At 37.8% G+C, this 18,825-nt stretch overlaps 1 protein-coding gene across 1 annotated transcript; it reads left to right on the top strand.

Annotated features, from left to right (window-relative positions):
- Window positions 1–9,659: 9,659 nt before the first annotated feature.
- On the top strand, window positions 9,660–16,407 carry LOC139891992 (cucumisin-like). Its single transcript, XM_071875013.1, has 10 exons — window positions 9,660–9,752; window positions 9,850–9,938; window positions 10,797–10,888; window positions 12,562–12,799; window positions 13,090–13,603; window positions 14,044–14,144; window positions 14,301–14,522; window positions 14,597–14,708; window positions 14,781–14,994; window positions 15,780–16,407. The coding sequence occupies exons 1-10, from the start codon at window positions 9,660–9,662 to the stop codon at window positions 16,316–16,318; spliced, it is 2,214 nt and encodes a 737-aa protein (XP_071731114.1). The 3' UTR covers window positions 16,319–16,407.
- Window positions 16,408–18,825: the final 2,418 nt, after the last annotated feature.

The following is an 18,825-nucleotide window of genomic DNA, read 5'->3' as shown; positions in this document are numbered from 1 at the left end:
TCACATGTATGCATTGAATGCCCAAATCATTAAATGTGCATTGGTGAGTTTGAAGCATTAATGTGGGCATTGAATGATCACTTGGTTGGAAAACTCGGTTGTTACAAATGAGGTTTTTGATTGTTAAATTGTGTTTAGTTGCATTCTATGTCAAAAGAGCTTTCCAACGATATAAGGTGCGAGTCCTAAGTGTTTGTGGTTTGCGTTTTATGCTTATTTGAAGTTTGGATCAAGTTGGACAAGTGAAACAGACCAGGCACCAGCACCCGCCTATTGTCGCGGCGCGACAGAAGGGTGCCGCGGCGCGGCATAAGCCGTGCCCAGCTTCTGTCTCCGGTGTCCATTTTATGGAAAATGTTTGGCATACTACGGACCTCCGATTCACATGAAACTTGTTCTAACATGTTCATATATGATTAAAAACCTCAGAAAAATAGTTCGGAACCCGACCCGAACGTGTTGACTTTCGTTGACTTTGACCGACCAAAGTTTGACTTTCAATCAAACTTAACCAAATATTTGTGCAATCGTTCTAACATGTTTTTATACTTGTACCTTGCATGAAACATGACAATTTGATTCACATGCTATTATGATCGAGTCTTAACGAGCCATAGGACTAATTGAACATCTTTGACCTATCGTGTTTACCGTTATTGATACAACCTATATGTTTAGGTCAAGACTAGCTTTGTCTTTGCACGCGTCTACTTGTTGAAGTACTTTATTAACTCTTGCACTCAAGGTGAGATCATAGTCCCACTTTTACTCTTTTTGAACTTATATTTGGGATGAGAAAACATAAACGATTCTTTTGAACTACGTGAACACAAGAACGGGAAAACAAACATTCTACATACGAGTTTAGAACAAAAATCCTCAATTCGATTATCATTAGTTACACTTGCCGGGTGTAAGCGAGAACTTATGTTATATGGCCATATGGGTTGACAACCCTCATCTTTGACGGTTCGCTACCGTCTACGGATGAAATATATTTTCGAGAATCAGTGTTTGTTCTAGCACTAAGTGATGGGGTATACAATGGAAGGAATGTTAAGCTTTGATAATTGGGTGCTCGTGAAACAAACTTTTGGAATGTATTACTATTATTTCATTGATGCAAATCTTGTGGTTCACTTGTACTTACTTACTTAAACCTATGATTTCACCAACGTTTTCGTTGACAGATTTCTATGTTTTTCTCAGGTCCTTGAACGATACATGATACATGCTTCCGCTCATTATTTTGATACTTGCATTGGATGTCGAGTATATATGCATACATGGAGCGTCTTTTGGATACTTATAAATTGTGTCGCATAAGTTTCATTTGTACTTAAAACTATGTATCGTAACTTGTGGTGGAACTATTCTTGTAAACTTGAACAACCTTTACATTTGAAATGAATGCGACATATCTTTTGGTCAAACGTTGTTTTAAAGACTTATGACCACGTAACGGGACCTAAGTAGACGGCGCCGTCAATGACGATTTGGTCGGGTCGCTACAGATGGTATCAGAGCGTTGGTTGTAGGGATTTAGAGTTCATTGGTGTCAACCTCGAGTCATAGGGTACATTGGTGAGTCTAGACTACAACCGGCATATAGACTTGAAGTAGGAATTACTTGACTACTTGTGCATTTATACTCGAACGCTTCTACTCATATCTACTCTTAGTTCATCTTAATCTCACGTTGTTTAATTTGATTGACACGCCACCTTGACTATATGAAATGATGTCGAATGCACATATGAATCAGGGTAATATAATTTCCGGGATTATATTACGGTGACTCATATGAACGTTCCGACATTATGACATAAAGAATTTAAGGCGAGTCAAGGAAAATTTTCTCTTTATCTTTATTCTATATCACGGTTAGTATTATTGAAAATACTAATCAATGATATTCTTGTGTCTTGAAGAAACAATGGCTCCTCGTCGTGTACGCCGCAATGAAACTCCCGAACAAGCTCTCGAACGGATGATAGCTACCGCCGTAGATGCGGCCATGGCCGGTCACTCATCCAACAACAATAATAATAACAACCACAACAACAACAACAACAACAATGGAGCCGGAAACTCAAACGAGGGATGCTCCTATAAAGCTTTCATGGGGTGCAAACCTCACACTTTTGATGGAACCGGGGGACCTGTCGTGCTCACCCGATGGTTTGAGCAAACGGAAGCCGTCTTTAGCATAAGCGGTTGTCGGGACCAAGACAAGGTCAAATACTCCACTCACACTTTCTCCGGAATTGCTCTAACATGGTGGAACACCTATGTTCAATCGGTGGGTACCGATGAAGCTCATGCCCTCTCTTGGGCCGATCTAAAGGAAAAGATGATTGTTGAATATTTTCCGCGCGAAGAAACCCGAAAGCTTGAGGAAGAACTAAGAGCTTTGAAAGCGGTCGGAAACGATCTTAAAGCTTATAATCAACGCTTCGCCGAACTATCCTTGATGTGTCCTAATCTTGTTAACCCCGAATCTCAAAGGATTGAGCTCTACATGCTCGGTCTTCCAAAAAGCATCAAACAAGGGGTGATGTCATCCAAACCCACTACTCATCAAGCCGCTATGAACATGGCTCGCCAACTAATTGAAACGGTTGACGAAATCGTAGTTCCGGCACCTAAGGCCGAGGATAAGTCGGGCGGCAACAAAAGAAAGTGGGAACCCTCCCAATCAAGCAACAACAACTTTGCTAAGAAGCCTTACACCTCCGACGGCAAGAGGGGTTATGCCGGGAACCTACCTCTTTGCAACAAATGCAACAAACATCACTTTGGTGAATGTGGCAAGTTAATTTGCCACCGGTGCCAAGGAGTTGGTCATAAGGCCAACGATTGTAAAAGTGCCACTCCCGTTGCTCGAAAGTGGCCCAATGCACCAAAGACGGGCACTTGTTACGAATGTGGTCAAACGGGTCATTATAGAAATGCATGCCCGAAAAGGAAAGATAACACCAATACGCGCGGCCGAGCTTTCAACATCAACACCGAGGAAGCCCGGGATGACACTGAACTAGTCACGGGTACGTTCCTTCTCAACAATTCTTATGTCTCTTGCTTATTCGATTCGGGTGCCGATAAATGCTTTGTATCCAAGACTTTGACTCATTCTTTTAGCACTCCACCTCTTCCATTAGATACCACTTATACCATTGAAGTGGCTAACGGGAAACTATTAAGTGCCGACACATATTACCGGGGGTGTACGTTAAACATTTTGGGTAAGGAATTTGAAATTGACTTGATACCCATGGAACTAGGAAGCTTTGATGTAATAATCGGTATGAATTGGTTAGTCAAAACGAAATCTCACATCCTTTGTGATCTTAACGCAATCCGAATTCCTATCGAGAATGGTGAACCTTTGATTGTTTATGGCGATAAGAGTTGCACCAGACTCAACCTCGTTTCGTGTCTTAAAGTTAGAAAACTGCTCCGTAAGGGTTGTTTTGCGATCCTTGCCCACGTTAAGAAAGTCGAGTCCGATGAAAAGCATATCGATGATGTGCCAATTGTTAGTGACTATTCCGATGTATTTCCCGATGAATTGCCGGGTCTTCCACCTCATCGACCGGTTGAATTCCAAATCGATCTTATCCCGGGAGCCGCACCCGTAGCACGTGCACCATATAGACTCGCTCCATCTGAAATGCAAGAATTGCAAAGTCAAATCCAAGAACTACTTGATCGAGGTTTTATCCAACCTAGCCATTCACCTTGGGGCGCTCCGATTTTGTTTGTTAAAAAGAAAGACGGATCCCTACGAATGTGCATTGATTATCGTGAACTAAATAAATTGACGGTTAAGAACCGATATCCTCTTCCTCGCATCGATGACCTCTTTGATCAACTACAAGGGTCTTGTGTATATTCGAAAATCGATCTCCGCTCGGGTTATCATCAATTAAGGGTTAAGGGGGAAGATGTCTCCAAAACCGCTTTCCGAACTCGTTATGGTAGTTATGAATTTCTTGTAATGCCATTTGGTCTCACTAACGCACCGGCGGTGTTCATGGATCTTATGAACCGCGTGTGCAAACCGTATCTTGACAAATTCGTTATCGTGTTCATCGATGATATTTTAGTCTATTCAAAAAGCGAAAAAGAACACGAGGAACACCTCCGACTTGTGCTTGAACTTTTAAGACAAGAAAGACTCTATGCCAAATTCTCCAAGTGTGAATTTTGGTTGAAGGAAGTTCAATTTCTTGGTCATGTTGTAAGTGACCAAGGTATTAAAGTCGATCCATCGAAAATCGAAGCCATTAGTAAATGGGAAACTCCTACTACTCCTACTCACATTCTTCAATTCTTGGGTCTCGCCGGGTACTATCGTAGATTCATCGAAAACTTCTCTTTGGTTGCACGTCCTCTAACCGCATTAACTCACAAGGGAAAGAAATTCATTTGGGCGACCGAGCAAGAATCCGCGTTTCAGATCTTGAAGACGAAGCTAACCACCGCTCCTATCTTGTCACTTCCCGAAGGCAATGATGACTTTGTTGTATATTGCGATGCCTCAAAACATGGTTTTGGGTGTGTATTGATGCAACGAACGAAAGTCATTGCTTATGCTTCTCGACAACTCAAAATTCATGAACGAAACTATACGACACATGATCTCGAACTCGGAGCCGTTGTCTTTGCACTTAAAATGTGGATACACTATCTTTATGGAACCAAGAGTACTATCTTCACCGATCACAAAAGTCTTCAACACATTTTCGATCAAAAGCAACTAAACATGAGACAACGAAGGTGGATTGAAACCTTAAACGATTACGATTGCGAGCTTCGTTACCATCCCGGGAAGGCAAATGTAGTAGCCGATGCCTTAAGTCGAAAAGAAAGAGCGGTGCCTCTCCGTGTCCGAGCTTTAAACATCACCATTCACACCAACCTTAATAGCCAAATTCGGGTAGCCCAAGATGAGGCTCTCAAGGATGAAAACCTTTCACACGAGCTCTTGAACATTCTCGTCTCTCGATTCGAAATTAGGGAGACCGGACTCCGATATTACGCCGGAAGGATTTGGGTGCCTAGTTATGGGGACCTACGAAGCCTTATTTTAGATGAAGCCCATAAGTCACGATACTCGATTCACCCCGGTGCCAATAAGATGTACCACGACCTTAAACAACTATATTGGTGGCCGAACATCAAAAGGGACGTAGCTACTTATGTTTCCAAGTGTTTGACATGTTCCAAAGTCAAAGCCGAACACCAAAGACCGTCCGGACTACTTCGACAACCCGAGATCCCGCAATGGAAGTGGGAAAGGATAACGATGGATTTTATCACCAAGCTACCAAAAACGACGGGCGGTTATGATACCATTTGGGTTATTGTTGACCGTCTCACCAAATCCGCACACTTCCTTGCCATGAAAGAAACGGACAAAATGGAGAAACTTGCGCAACTTTACATTAAGGAGGTCGTAGCCCGACACGGTGTACCTTTATCGATTATCTCCGACCGAGATGGCCGTTTCGTTTCTAGATTTTGGCGTACATTGCAAGAAGCGTTGGGAACGCGTTTAGACATGAGCACCGCATATCATCCTCAAACCGATGGACAAAGCGAACGTACAATTCAAACCTTAGAGGACATGTTACGAGCTTGTGTGGTTGATTTCGGAAAAGCTTGGGACAAGCACTTACCTCTCGCCGAGTTCTCTTACAACAATAGTTATCACGCGAGTATTAAAGCCGCACCTTTTGAAGCGCTATATGGCCGCAAATGTCGTTCACCTCTTTGTTGGGCCGAGGTAGGCGACGTGCAAATCACCGGACCCGAACTCATTCACGAAACCACCGAGAAAATCATTCAAATCCGAGATAGGCTTAGGACGGCCCGAAGTCGTCAAAAGAGCTATACCGACAAACGACGCAACGATCTCGAATTTCAAGTCGGTGACCGAGTAATGTTAAAAGTCGCACCTTGGAAGGGTGTAATCCGTTTTGGGAAACGCGGGAAGCTAAATCCGCGGTATATTGGTCCTTTCGAAATCTTGGAGCGTATTGGAACCGTTGCTTATCGTTTAAATCTTCCGCCTCAATTGAACTCCGTTCATCCTACCTTCCATGTATCTAACTTGAAAAAGTGTCTTGCCGAACCCGATATCGTCATCCCTCTTGAGGAACTTACTATTGATGACAAGCTTCATTTTGTGGAGGAACCGGTTGAAATTGTGGATACCTCCGTCAAGACATTGAAACAAAGCCGAATCCCGATTGTTAAAGTCCGTTGGAACGCCAAAAGGGGACCCGAGTTTACTTGGGAAAGACAAGATCAAATGCAAAGGAAGTATCCTCATCTATTCGTGAATTCAGAAACGCAAGATTTCGAGGAAGAAACAACGACTACTACGCCTACTTAAATTTCGGGACGAAATTTCTTTTAAGGAGTAGGTAATGTAACATCCCGCTTTTTTCCATTTATTTTTCCGTTATACTAATATAAAGTCCGTTATATGTTTATAACATCTCCCGTTGATACGCGTTTTAAATTATCTCGTTTAGGTAATTCCCGCACCCGAACGAAAGTTGAGGGACTAAACTTGACAAGGGATCAAACCCTTGACTAGGTCAAAGGGTCAAACCCCTTTCACCCATTCATTACCATCTCCCTATCTCTCTCTCTTTCTCTCTAGCAAGAACACACCCAATTTCCTTTCTCATTCATTCATCATCTAAATCCGGATTAGGGAGCTAGCAACCAAATAAATTACATATTCGTGATCCTCTCTTCATCCTCTTCATTTTGGTACCAACTTCATCTCATTTGGGTAACTTTCTAAAATCACTAGATTTTGTGTTCTTGATGTTTTTAACTTATAAAAGTGTTAATTAGTGTCTATGGCTCAAGTCTAACATGAATATATGATTTATATGCTCGATCTCGTTGTTTTAGTGTAACTAGCATGAACTTGAATTTTGGTGTGTTGTTCTTGAATTTTGGATGATCATATGTTGTTAGATGTTGAAAGTTGATGTTTTAATTGTGTTACTAGCATCACTAGCTTCAATTTGATGTGTAGGTTGCCTTAGAAAACTTCATGAGCTTGATTATTGATTTTTGGTGGAATTGAGTTAGGGTTTGAAGAACTTGAAGTGATTATTTGATGCGTTGATTGCCATGAATTGTTGTTAGTAAGTTGTTAGTTGTATTGTATGCTCCATTACCTACAAAATGGCATGTCACATGTATGCATTGAATGCCCAAATCATTAAATGTGCATTGGTGAGTTTGAAGCATTAATGTGGGCATTGAATGATCACTTGGTTGGAAAACTCAGTTGTTACAAATGAGGTTTTTGATTGTTAAATTGTGTTTAGTTGCATTCTATGTCAAAAGAGCTTTCCAACGATATAAGGTGCGAGTCCTAAGTGTTTGTGGTTTGCGTTTTATGCTTATTTGAAGTTTGGATCAAGTTGGACAAGTGAAACAGACCAGGCACCAGCACCCGCCTATTGTCGCGGCGCGACAGAAGGGTGCCGCGGCGCGGCATAAGCCGTGCCCAGCTTCTGTCTCCGGTGTCCATTTTATGGAAAATGTTTGGCATACTACGGACCTCCGATTCACATGAAACTTGTTCTAACATGTTCATATATGATTAAAAACCTCAGAAAAATAGTTCGGAACCCGACCCGAACGTGTTGACTTTCGTTGACTTTGACCGACCAAAGTTTGACTTTCAATCAAACTTAACCAAATATTTGTGCAATCGTTCTAACATGTTTTTATACTTGTACCTTGCATGAAACATGACAATTTGATTCACATGCTATTATGATCGAGTCTTAACGAGCCATAGGACTAATTGAACATCTTTGACCTATCGTGTTTACCGTTATTGATACAACCTATATGTTTAGGTCAAGACTAGCTTTGTCTTTGCACGCGTCTACTTGTTGAAGTACTTTATTAACTCTTGCACTCAAGGTGAGATCATAGTCCCACTTTTACTCTTTTTGAACTTATATTTGGGATGAGAAAACATAAACGATTCTTTTGAACTAAGTGAACACAAGAACGGGAAAACAAACATTCTACATACGAGTTTAGAACAAAAATCGTCAATTCGATTATCATTAGTTACACTTGCCGGGTGTAAGCGAGAACTTATGTTATATGGCCATATGGGTTGACAACCCTCATCTTTGACGGTTCGCTACCGTCTACGGATGAAATATATTTTCGAGAATCAGTGTTTGTTCTAGCACTAAGTGATGGGGTATACAATGGAAGGAATGTTAAGCTTTGATAATTGGGTGCTCGTGAAACAAACTTTTGGAATGTATTACTATTATTTCATTGATGCAAATCTTGTGGTTCACTTGTACTTACTTACTTAAACCTATGATTTCACCAACGTTTTCGTTGACAGATTTCTATGTTTTTCTCAGGTCCTTGAACGATACATGATACATGCTTCCGCTCATTATTTTGATACTTGCATTGGATGTCGAGTATATATGCATACATGGAGCGTCTTTTGGATACTTTTAAATTGTGTCGCATAAGTTTCATTTGTACTTAAAACTATGTATCGTAAATTGTGGTGGAACTATTCTTGTAAACTTGAACAACCTTTACATTTGAAATGAATGCGACATATCTTTTGGTCAAACGTTGTTTTAAAGACTTATGACCACGTAACGGGACCTAAGTAGACGGCGCCGTCAATGACGATTTGGTCGGGTCGCTACAATCAGAGCTAGGCTATAGCCCAATGTGGTGAACAACGCAGTGGTGGCGCACCCCTAAGCGCACGGTGCGACATGGCACACCCCTCAGTTTGCCAACGATAATGGAGCCATGGTGCCTTATATCGAAAGTCTTCCTTCCCAAGGCGTGAAAGTGCGGCGTGTCCCGATGGTGAAAGAAAAGTGAAAGAAAGAGATCGGCGGTATAAGAGGCGTGTCCCGGTAGTGAAAGTAGAGACCGGTGATATAAGATGGCGGGAGTATCGTTGAAGAGGAGGCTCGGTGATGTGGTCTTCGGTTTGAGGGGAGGATTGTTGGGGTGCAAACCTATCCCACATAGGAGGCGGGAGACAAAAACAAATGTATGTATATAAGTCTAAGGGGAAGTCCCTCTAATACCAATTGGTTTTAGAAAAGGATGGACTCTTGGACTTATATTGCAGGACATTGTGTTTGGGCTATGCGATCTTACAGATATATCATAAAATAATAAGATAACATTTTAACCGGGTCAAGCTAGCTTAATTTGATAAGTATGTTAAGCATCATTCTATCTTCTTACCCAACTTCGCTGAAGGTTTTATAACCAACATATGTTTTTTTACTAGAAATAGTATGACTAATTATTACGGAGTATATATTTAGGGTACGTCTACGAGTTTTAATAAACTAACTAAAGATGTACCATATATAAGTTTCCTGTCATATTCATTTTTCTTCAACGAGTAGATGATACAAGTATAAATATAATATGAGAAATACTCAGACAAAATTGACATATTTGACCATGTTTGCAATAAGCATATTGCCTTTTTCAACACTTGGACCATTTCCTACATTTATTAGCAATCAACACAAAACAAATTATTAGTATATATAGACTAATCTTGAATGATAACTGATTATCAAACAAACTTTATGCCTCAAATGACACGCCAAGTCTCCCTCATTTCAAATATTTGCTTCCTTCTGCTGCTTCTGTTCAACTCAGTTCAGGCTGATCACAATGATAATAGAAAGGTACGTTCATTTATTATACCACAAAATTATTCTCTATTATATATATGTATATAAATATAAATATAATGGAAGTTAAAGTAGCTGTTATATGTATCAGGTATATGTGGTGTATATGGGTCACAACCATCTGGATCATACAACTGCATCCTCCCTACATTTGAACATGTTACAACAAGTTGTTGGCAGGTAAATGCCTACTATATATACCATGAATTGATCTCATTATTCATTTTAATTACCGTAGAGAGAAGGTGAAAGTACATAACATATACTATTAATGAAAAAAATCGTTTGGTTGTTAATTGTTATATCTATGCTCGCCTGATTAGTCTGAGAGTGCTAATTATAACTGTTGGTGACCTTTTTTTTTTAAAAAAAGGAAGGTATATAAATTGGATATTATATACTCCGGATTATATTAGAAAATAAAACCAATTAAGTAGATATCTCCTATATAAATTCTTTTGGATCAGGATCCTCTCAATTCATAATCCTCGTGTGCGTTATTAAGTTGTGAGTCACTCATCACTCATTGAACACTGTTGTGGCCCAACTTGAGAGTTTTGAAAATATAAAAAAGAAAATGATAAACGTGACTCTAATGGCTACGTTTAAGCATGTCATATATAATTTAATTTCATATTAACAACGCCAACTTGTCATGAATAATATTAATACCAAAATAAAGTTAGAAAAATCGATACTAAAAAGAAATAATTATACTTTGTAATTAATTAAATAAAGTTTGTAAACTCATACTATATGGTATGGATAAACGTAAAGACTACCTTTAGCATTCTCAAATAAAAATTATAGGTTTCATTTATTGTTCTACAATGTAAGTAGGCCTGCTATACTATTCAGGTGTTTCTAGTTAGTTTTATCCTATTGCATGATACTGATTTCAGACATAGTACTGTAAGCTCGTTATATTGTGCTACAACCTGTATATATTAGTGAGTTCTCAATATGTTAATTTTGGGTTTTATGATTGGATCAAAAAATTGTACTTAGGATTATTTTGAATCTTGCTTTTTATATCAGGGACGCAAGGAGATATCTGCTTCAAAGATACACCAAAAGCTTCCATGGATTTTCGGCAAGACTTACCAAAGAGGAGGCTAATAAACTATCAGGTATATATGTATCATATATATATATATATATATATATATATATATATATATATATATATATATATATATATATATAGGGTGAGGATCCATGGAGAACTTAGGTAGAGAGAGAACCTAGAGAACTCACAATGTACATGCACCTATTCTTTGAACAAAAAAATTCGAAAAAAAAAAAAAAATTCGAAAAAAAAGTTTTTTATTGAAATTATTATTTTTTTTAAAAGTTTTCCATGTCAGCATGCTGACGTCAGCGGTCTGTGACTGCCACGTCAGCAGACTGACTGCCACGTCAGCATACTGACTGCCACATCATCGCAGAGCCACGTGTGCTGATGTGGCAGTCAGTCTGCTGACGTGGCAGTCAGACTGACGTCAGCATGCTGACGTGGAAAACTTTAAAAAAAAAATTCTGGGAAAAAATTTTCGAATTTTTTTTTTTTTTTTTAAATTTAGCCCGATTTAGAGTTTAGGGTTTAGGGTTTTGGGTTTAGTCCCTAAACCCAAAACCCTAAACGCTAAACTCTAAACCGTTCGTGTTAAAAACTCAATCTAAACCCTAATTTCTAAACCCCAATTTCTAAACCCTAATTTTTAAACCCCAATTTCTAAACCCCAATTCTAAACCCTTCTACTAAACCCTTTGGTGCTATGAGTTCTCTCTCTATCTAAGTTCTTCATAGATCCTTTCACTATATATATATATATATATATATATATATATATATATATATATATATATATATATATATATATATATATATATATATATATATATATATATATATATATATATATATATATATATAGTGGTAGGATCAAGAGGGAAGTAACCATTCGGGGGGAAGCGGGGGAAGCAAAAACTTTTTTCTTTTTTTCGTTTTTTGAAAAAACTTTGTTCACGAACATTATAGATGAGATGAAAATATGAACATTTAGTAGAGACACTTTGTGATTAATGTTTTTTTTTTTTGCGGGAAAACGCTCGAAGAAGTAATATATAACAATTATCGTGTTTTTCAAGCGTATTTTGAGGTTTTAGCTATTGGGGTTTAGATATTAGGGTTTAGATATTAGGGTTTATAGGGTTTAGATATTAGGGTTTAGAAATTTAGGGTTTAGGGTTTAGATTTAGGGTTTAGATTTAGGATTTAGATTGAGTTTTTAACACGAACGGTTTAGGGTTTAGGGTTTAGGGTTTGGTTTTTTGGGTTTATGGAATAAACCCAAAACACCAAACACTAAACCCTAAACTCTAAATCGGGCTAAATTTTATTTCACAAAACATGAAAAAAAAACTTTCATATTCTTCACGAACAATATTATTATCTTGAATGTTATTTTTGTCGATCGTTTTCCCGCCTAAATAATAACATTCATCACGAAGTGTCTCTTCTAAATGTTCATATTTTCGTGTGATTTTGATGCCGGAAAAATTTTTTTTTAAAAAAAAACGTAAAAATTTTTTTTTTTTGCTTCCCCCGATTGGTTACTTTCTATTGATCCTGCCCCTATATATATATATATATATATATATATATATATATATATATATATATATATATATATATATATATATATATATAAACTCTGTGTGTGTGTGTGTGAACTTTTAAGCTAAATCATCTGGAACAAAATCATATGATCAGCTCTAAGGTTTTGTGTTTCATTTATAGGTATGGAAGGGGTTGTATCTGTGTTCCGGAGTAGAAATAGTAAACTTGCGACAACCGGTTCGTGGGACTTTTTAGGCTTCCAACTTAAAGTCAACAGATCAACAACTGAAAGTGACATCATAATTGGAGTTTTTGACACTGGAATATGGCCGGAATCAGCCAGTTTTAGTGACGTCGGATATGGTCCTCCTCCAGCTAAATGGAAAGGCATTTGCCAAGGCAATTTCTCTTGCAACAAGTAAACATTCAATCTCTTTGATCGATATTCTATATAGTTGTTTCGTTTTTTCACTCATGTTTTTATTTTATTTAATTATTTTTTGTCAAGTTTTAAATAAATCCACTATTTGTCATGCATTAAGTACCTGTACATAAGTACTTGATGCAAAACATGAGTTAGATGTTACAATCAAATTTTCGGGTAAAGTTGGACACAATTTGGGATATGTAACCCAAACATTACACATGCTTTATAACATACAACGAATATGATCGCAATCTTATAATATATGGCCGTGCGAATTACAGCAAAATAATCGGAGCAAGATACTTCAGGGCAGATGGAAGATATGACCCTAAAGAATATCAATCACCAAGAGACTCTGACGGACATGGGACCCACACTGCATCCACGGCTGCAGGAAACATAGTGAGGAATGCGAACCTATTAGGACTCCACACAGGGACAGCTCGAGGGGGTGTGCCCAGGGCGAGGATAGCAGTCTACAAGGTTTGTTGGACAAGGGGGTGTTCAGATGTCGACGTACTTTCTGCTTTTGATGCCGCAATTGCTGATGGTGTTGACATAATCACCATTTCTGTGGGGGGCAAATTTGCCAGAGAGTTTATAACACATGGTTCGGCTATCGGTTCCTTTCATGCCATGAAAAACGGAATACTGACTGTGCAATCTGCTGGAAATGATGGCCCAAGGTTACAAACAACCAGCAGTATTGCTCCATGGGTTCTTTCCGTAGCTGCCAGCAGTATAAATCCTCAAATAATCACCCGAGTAAGACTAGGCAACGGTAGGATTATAGATGTAAGTACTATCTCTCTATTAGTTATATATGCTAAATTAATGTGCCTAAACGTATGCTAAAATGTGACGACGAATTCATAAAATGTCTGAAGCATGTATCTTAAAGCACACTGTAACGACCTGTCCCACATTGGATTGTAAAAAGACTTTGGAGTCCATTATAAGTTTATAGTACTGGCTAACTAAGTTTTTAGCTGAAACCTAAAGATACTCAATTAGTCCACTGCTTTAGCTATGAGGGCCGATAGACTCTTGGAGTGTGATAGGCACACGGCTCGTGCATCTTTTGGGTCAAATTTGAGGGTTGTTTCAGTATCTCTTGGGTCTGCTTTGAGTGTAATTTCATACACAGAGTAGTTTTTCATAACATTATGAAACAAATGGTATCTAAACATCAAATTCTACAGTCTTTTTGATCTTTATATAAAATGTTATCTCAGGGAGTTTCGGTGAACCCGTTCAAACTTGATGGAATGTATCCTTTAGTTTATGCTGGAGACGTCCCCAACATCACAGCCGGTTTCAATAGCTCAATAGGAAGGTAAACATATATCTAGAACATAAAGTTAAACTAATTTGAATGTATTCTCTGTATAATTTGAATAAATATTTTATTTATTGAATTCATATAAATCTAATATACTCTGCTAATGAGTATAATTTCTATTTGATGGGCATATCATGAAATTTGCATCAGGTTTTGCATCAAAAACTCGTTAGACAAAAATTTAGTGAAAGGAAAAATAATATTATGTGACGCACCTACTACCGGAGAAGCTGAGGTTTTGGCTAGTGCTGTTGGTTCTATCATGAGATACTCGGGACCCTATTTTGAAAACGTTGGCTCTTTTTCATTGCCTGTTAGTGTCGTGAACGATGATCGAGCAACAGATATCTTACAATACATTCGATCAACAAGGTAAATAATCAAACATAAGTTTCTCATGAAACTAATAAACATAATATTCTAATTAAAAAAAATATTGGTTACAGAAATGCAACTGCTGTTATAATGACGAGTGAAGATATCAATAATTCATCAGCACCATATGTTCCTGCATTCTCATCAAGAGGTCCTGATCCGTTACATCGAAACATCCTCAAGGTAATTCATATAGCATTTGATATTAGTTGACTTGGTCAACGATGGTCATAACCAAATTTTAAAATTTTGCAGCCAGACATAACTGCTCCTGGGGTAAGAATTCTAGCAGCATGGCCACCTGTTGCTCCAATTAGCCAAATGGATGGGGACCACCGAGCGGTTGGTTTCAATATGATATCAGGAACGTCAATGGCATGCCCACACGTTAGTGGGATAGCTGCGTATATTAAAACGTTCAACCCAACTTGGTCTCCTGCAGCCATTAAGTCCGCTCTCATGACTACAGGTAACGTTAATGTTCAGTAGTGAAATGTTGGTATGTAGGCCTAAAAATATGCCTTAAAGATTGGTTTATGCCACAACATTAAACCATCCAATATAGTGTCTGCAAATGGGCCTTTTTATAAACTTATGGTTGGTTGATACTTGCAGAGGCGGATCCAAGGGTGGCACTTGCCTCCTCAAAAAAAAAAACGTTTACATACAAAATGAATTTTGTGAAAAAAATTGTTTTGTTCCAAAAACCTTAACCGAACCACACCGGACAATCCCGTGCCCAACATGTGGAGGTAAATCAAGCTGATGACATAGTTTGGGAACGAGATCCTCCGGGAAGAGGTGATTCTACATAAGAGGCTGCGGGTCCGATGAACCCATAACTTTGAAAATCTTTTATACAATGTACTTTTGAAATTGTATATGACACCATTAAATTTAACTATAGGACCCATAGAATTTTAAAATTTATGGTTTTTTTGAGCTAAACAACCACTAAGGTACCTTAAAAATATAATTAGCTTTGACTTTTTTTTTGTACTCCATTGGGTTTTCATCCTGGATTCGTCATTTCTCCTAGGCCATTTATTTTGTGCACAGACCCCGATGCCCTTAAACACATGCTCGAGGACTAAAAGAAGAATATCGTTTAGGAGTAATAATCGTTACTTTGATATATTTTGCCCCTCAAAAGATAGAAACATGTGCCATTGGCAATCTTAAAGACACTGCACTAACAGAACAAAATAATCTTTACACGAAATACTAATAATGTGATTGCAAAATTAACTGCAGCTTCTCCTATGAGCTCTGTGGTCAACCCGGATGCAGAATTTGCATATGGAGCTGGCCATCTTAACCCGATAAAAGCAGTAAAACCTGGTCTTGTATACGATGCTGATGAGCCTGACTACGCAAGTTTTTTATGCCAAGAACAATATAGCACCGAACAAATAAGAATCATAACTGGGGTCAACAGCAGTAGCTGCACTCAACTAATGGAGCAAACTAAGGATCTAAATATGCCTACTTTTTTCATCCCTACACTGCGAAACGAACCCATTGATTCAAGTTTCAACCGGACTGTTACAAATGTCGGGTCTGCAACATCCACATATAGAGCTGTCATAACACCACCTCATGTTAGAAATAATTTACAAATAGTTGTAGAACCGAATGTGCTACGGTTTACGAAACTTGGGGAGAAGCTGACTTTCAGCTTGTCGGTGCAAGGAAGTATACAAGCGCTAGATAACTCGATTGTTTCGAGTGCTTTGACATGGGATGATGGTGTGCATCAGGTTAGGAGCCCCATCGTTGTAAGTGTCCCATGATCGTGATCGATACTCATTCTTTGTATAATTGTATATGTATTTCAAATTACATGGTTTTGGACTTTGGGTGTACAAAGTTGGCTTTTGTAAATCATATTACAATCTTGATATTGAAAATTGATTTATTAAGAAAGTTAAGTGAAGTGTTTGTAGTCAACTCACTCCCACTGATCAGCCCTACAGAATTTACCCGTTTAGACCCGCTACTGAACTCTGTTACTAACTCTATGGAACTTAACACTATGCAGTAAATTATGAAATTCTTCAATGCACGGTTGAAACCAGCAAAAAGGGACCTAGAATTAGTGGCGGAACTTGAACCAAGCCACAGATGGGGCGGGGGTAAAAATTTATTAAATTTTTCATTGACAGCTGGGGGAACACTAAAAAAACGTTATTTTTTAGTAAATTTTTTTTTTTGTGTGTAAATTATTTAAAAAAAAAAATCCAGCTGGGCGGGTGCCCCGCCCTGCCCCTAGTATATTCCGCCCCTGCCTAGAATACAACGCCAAGGTGCTAAGAAGAGTACTGGTAGGGCTTTGAATCTTTGCATGGTGGTGGTAACCTGTGATATGATTGCATTGTATAACCATCAAGTGATCTAATATTGCGATTGAAATAAATGAATAGGGTCCTGAATGCAGCAGCAACACTTACAATTAGGGGCATGTTGATAATAATTTCCAATAAATCTACTCTTCTCATTCATCTCAATATAAATACAAATGAGTTAGTTTTACATAATGGACCTATATTACAAGCTAATTGAAATAGACTAGGGATATGATAACGTATAAATTGTTATAATTCAGTAGGCTTATAACTACCTTTAGTGGTTTGATTCTTGATGTTATAATTCAGTAGGCTTATAACTACCTTTAGTGGTTTGATTCTTGATTAAGAATGCTAATAATGAAATGTAAGAACAAAGATGATAATGGAGAGAAAGAAAGAAACACTTTGTAAGTGTGAGAAATGGTGCAAGTTTAATGCTTGCATTCATGGCTATTTATAGCAAAAATATCACAAGTTTAGGTAATACAATAATATTACTTTTGTGTATCAATAATTGACTATCCATTTATATATATATATATATATATATATATATATATATATATATATATATATATATATATATATATATATATATATATATATATATATATATATATATATATATATATATTTATATATATTATAACACTCCCCCTTGGATAGCAATTTTGTTTGTTGAAGATCAACTGTAAGTTACTGCCTCGTTAAAAACCTTGCTAAAGAAAACTCAGTGGGAAAAACTTTAGCTAAGGGAAAAAGAGTGCAGCATGGAGTTGACTCCCCCTCAAGTAGACATCGCTTTGGTTGTTACATCTTTTGAACATGTCTCATGCCAATGTTATGAACGTGTGTTCTGAAAATAGCAGTTGGAAGTGCTTTCGTGAAAAGATTAGCAGAGTTTTTGCTGGATTGAACATATCTCATTTCAATCTCGTTGTCCTTAATGAGATTTTGAGTGTATGAGAAGAATCTAGGAGGTATGTGTTTGGTTCGGTCACTTTTGATATACCCTTCTTTCATCTGTGCTATGCAAGCTGCATTATCTTCATAGATAATTGTTGGACTTTTATCGCGTTCTAGTCCACAAGAATCAGTAATGATTTGTGTCATTGATCTCAACCAAAAACATTCCCGAGTAGCTTCATGTAATGCAATCACTTCGGCATGATTTGATGATGTAGCAACAAGTGTTTGTTTTTGAGAACGCCATGATATTGCAGTACCTCCATTTAGAAATACATATCCAGTTTGAGATTTAGCTTTATGTGGATCAGATAAATAACCTGCATCAGCATAACCAACCAAATCTTGTTTTGATTCGTTAGAATAAAATAATCCTAAATCAGTAGTTCCTCGAAGGTATCGAAATATGTGTTTGATCCCATTCCAGTGTCTTTTGGTAGGAGCAGAGCTGAACCTTGCTAACAAATTAACTGCAAAAGAAATGTCAGGTCTTGTACAATTTGTAAGATACATAAGAGCTCCAATTGCACTAAGATATGGTACTTCTGGTTCAAGAATATCTTCATGATCTTCACATGGACGAAATGGATCAGTTTCAACATTGAGTGATCTAACAACCATAGGAGTACTTAATGGTTTTGCCTTGTCCATATTGAAACGTTTCAGAATCTTTTCAGTATATGTTGTTTGATGTATAAGTAAACCATTAGGCATATGCTCAATTTGTAAACCAAGGCAATACTTGGTTTTTCCGAGATCTTTCATTTCAAATTCTTTCTTTAGAAGTTGAATGGCTTCATGGATCTCTTTATTTGTACCTATGATGTTAAGATCATCAACATAAACAGCTATGATCACATATCCAGATGTTGTTTTCTTAATGAAAACACAAGGACAAGTAAGGTTATTTGTATACCCTTTGCTTATCAAGTAATCACTTAATCGGTTATACCACATACGTCCCGATTGTTTTAACCCATATAACG

The sequence above is a fragment of the Rutidosis leptorrhynchoides genome, chromosome 2, assembly GCF_046630445.1.
Source record: "Rutidosis leptorrhynchoides isolate AG116_Rl617_1_P2 chromosome 2, CSIRO_AGI_Rlap_v1, whole genome shotgun sequence".
Taxonomy (NCBI): Eukaryota; Viridiplantae; Streptophyta; class Magnoliopsida; order Asterales; family Asteraceae; genus Rutidosis; species Rutidosis leptorrhynchoides.
The sequence above is the reverse complement of the archived record's forward strand: the minus strand, read 5'-3'. Positions and strand labels throughout refer to the sequence as shown.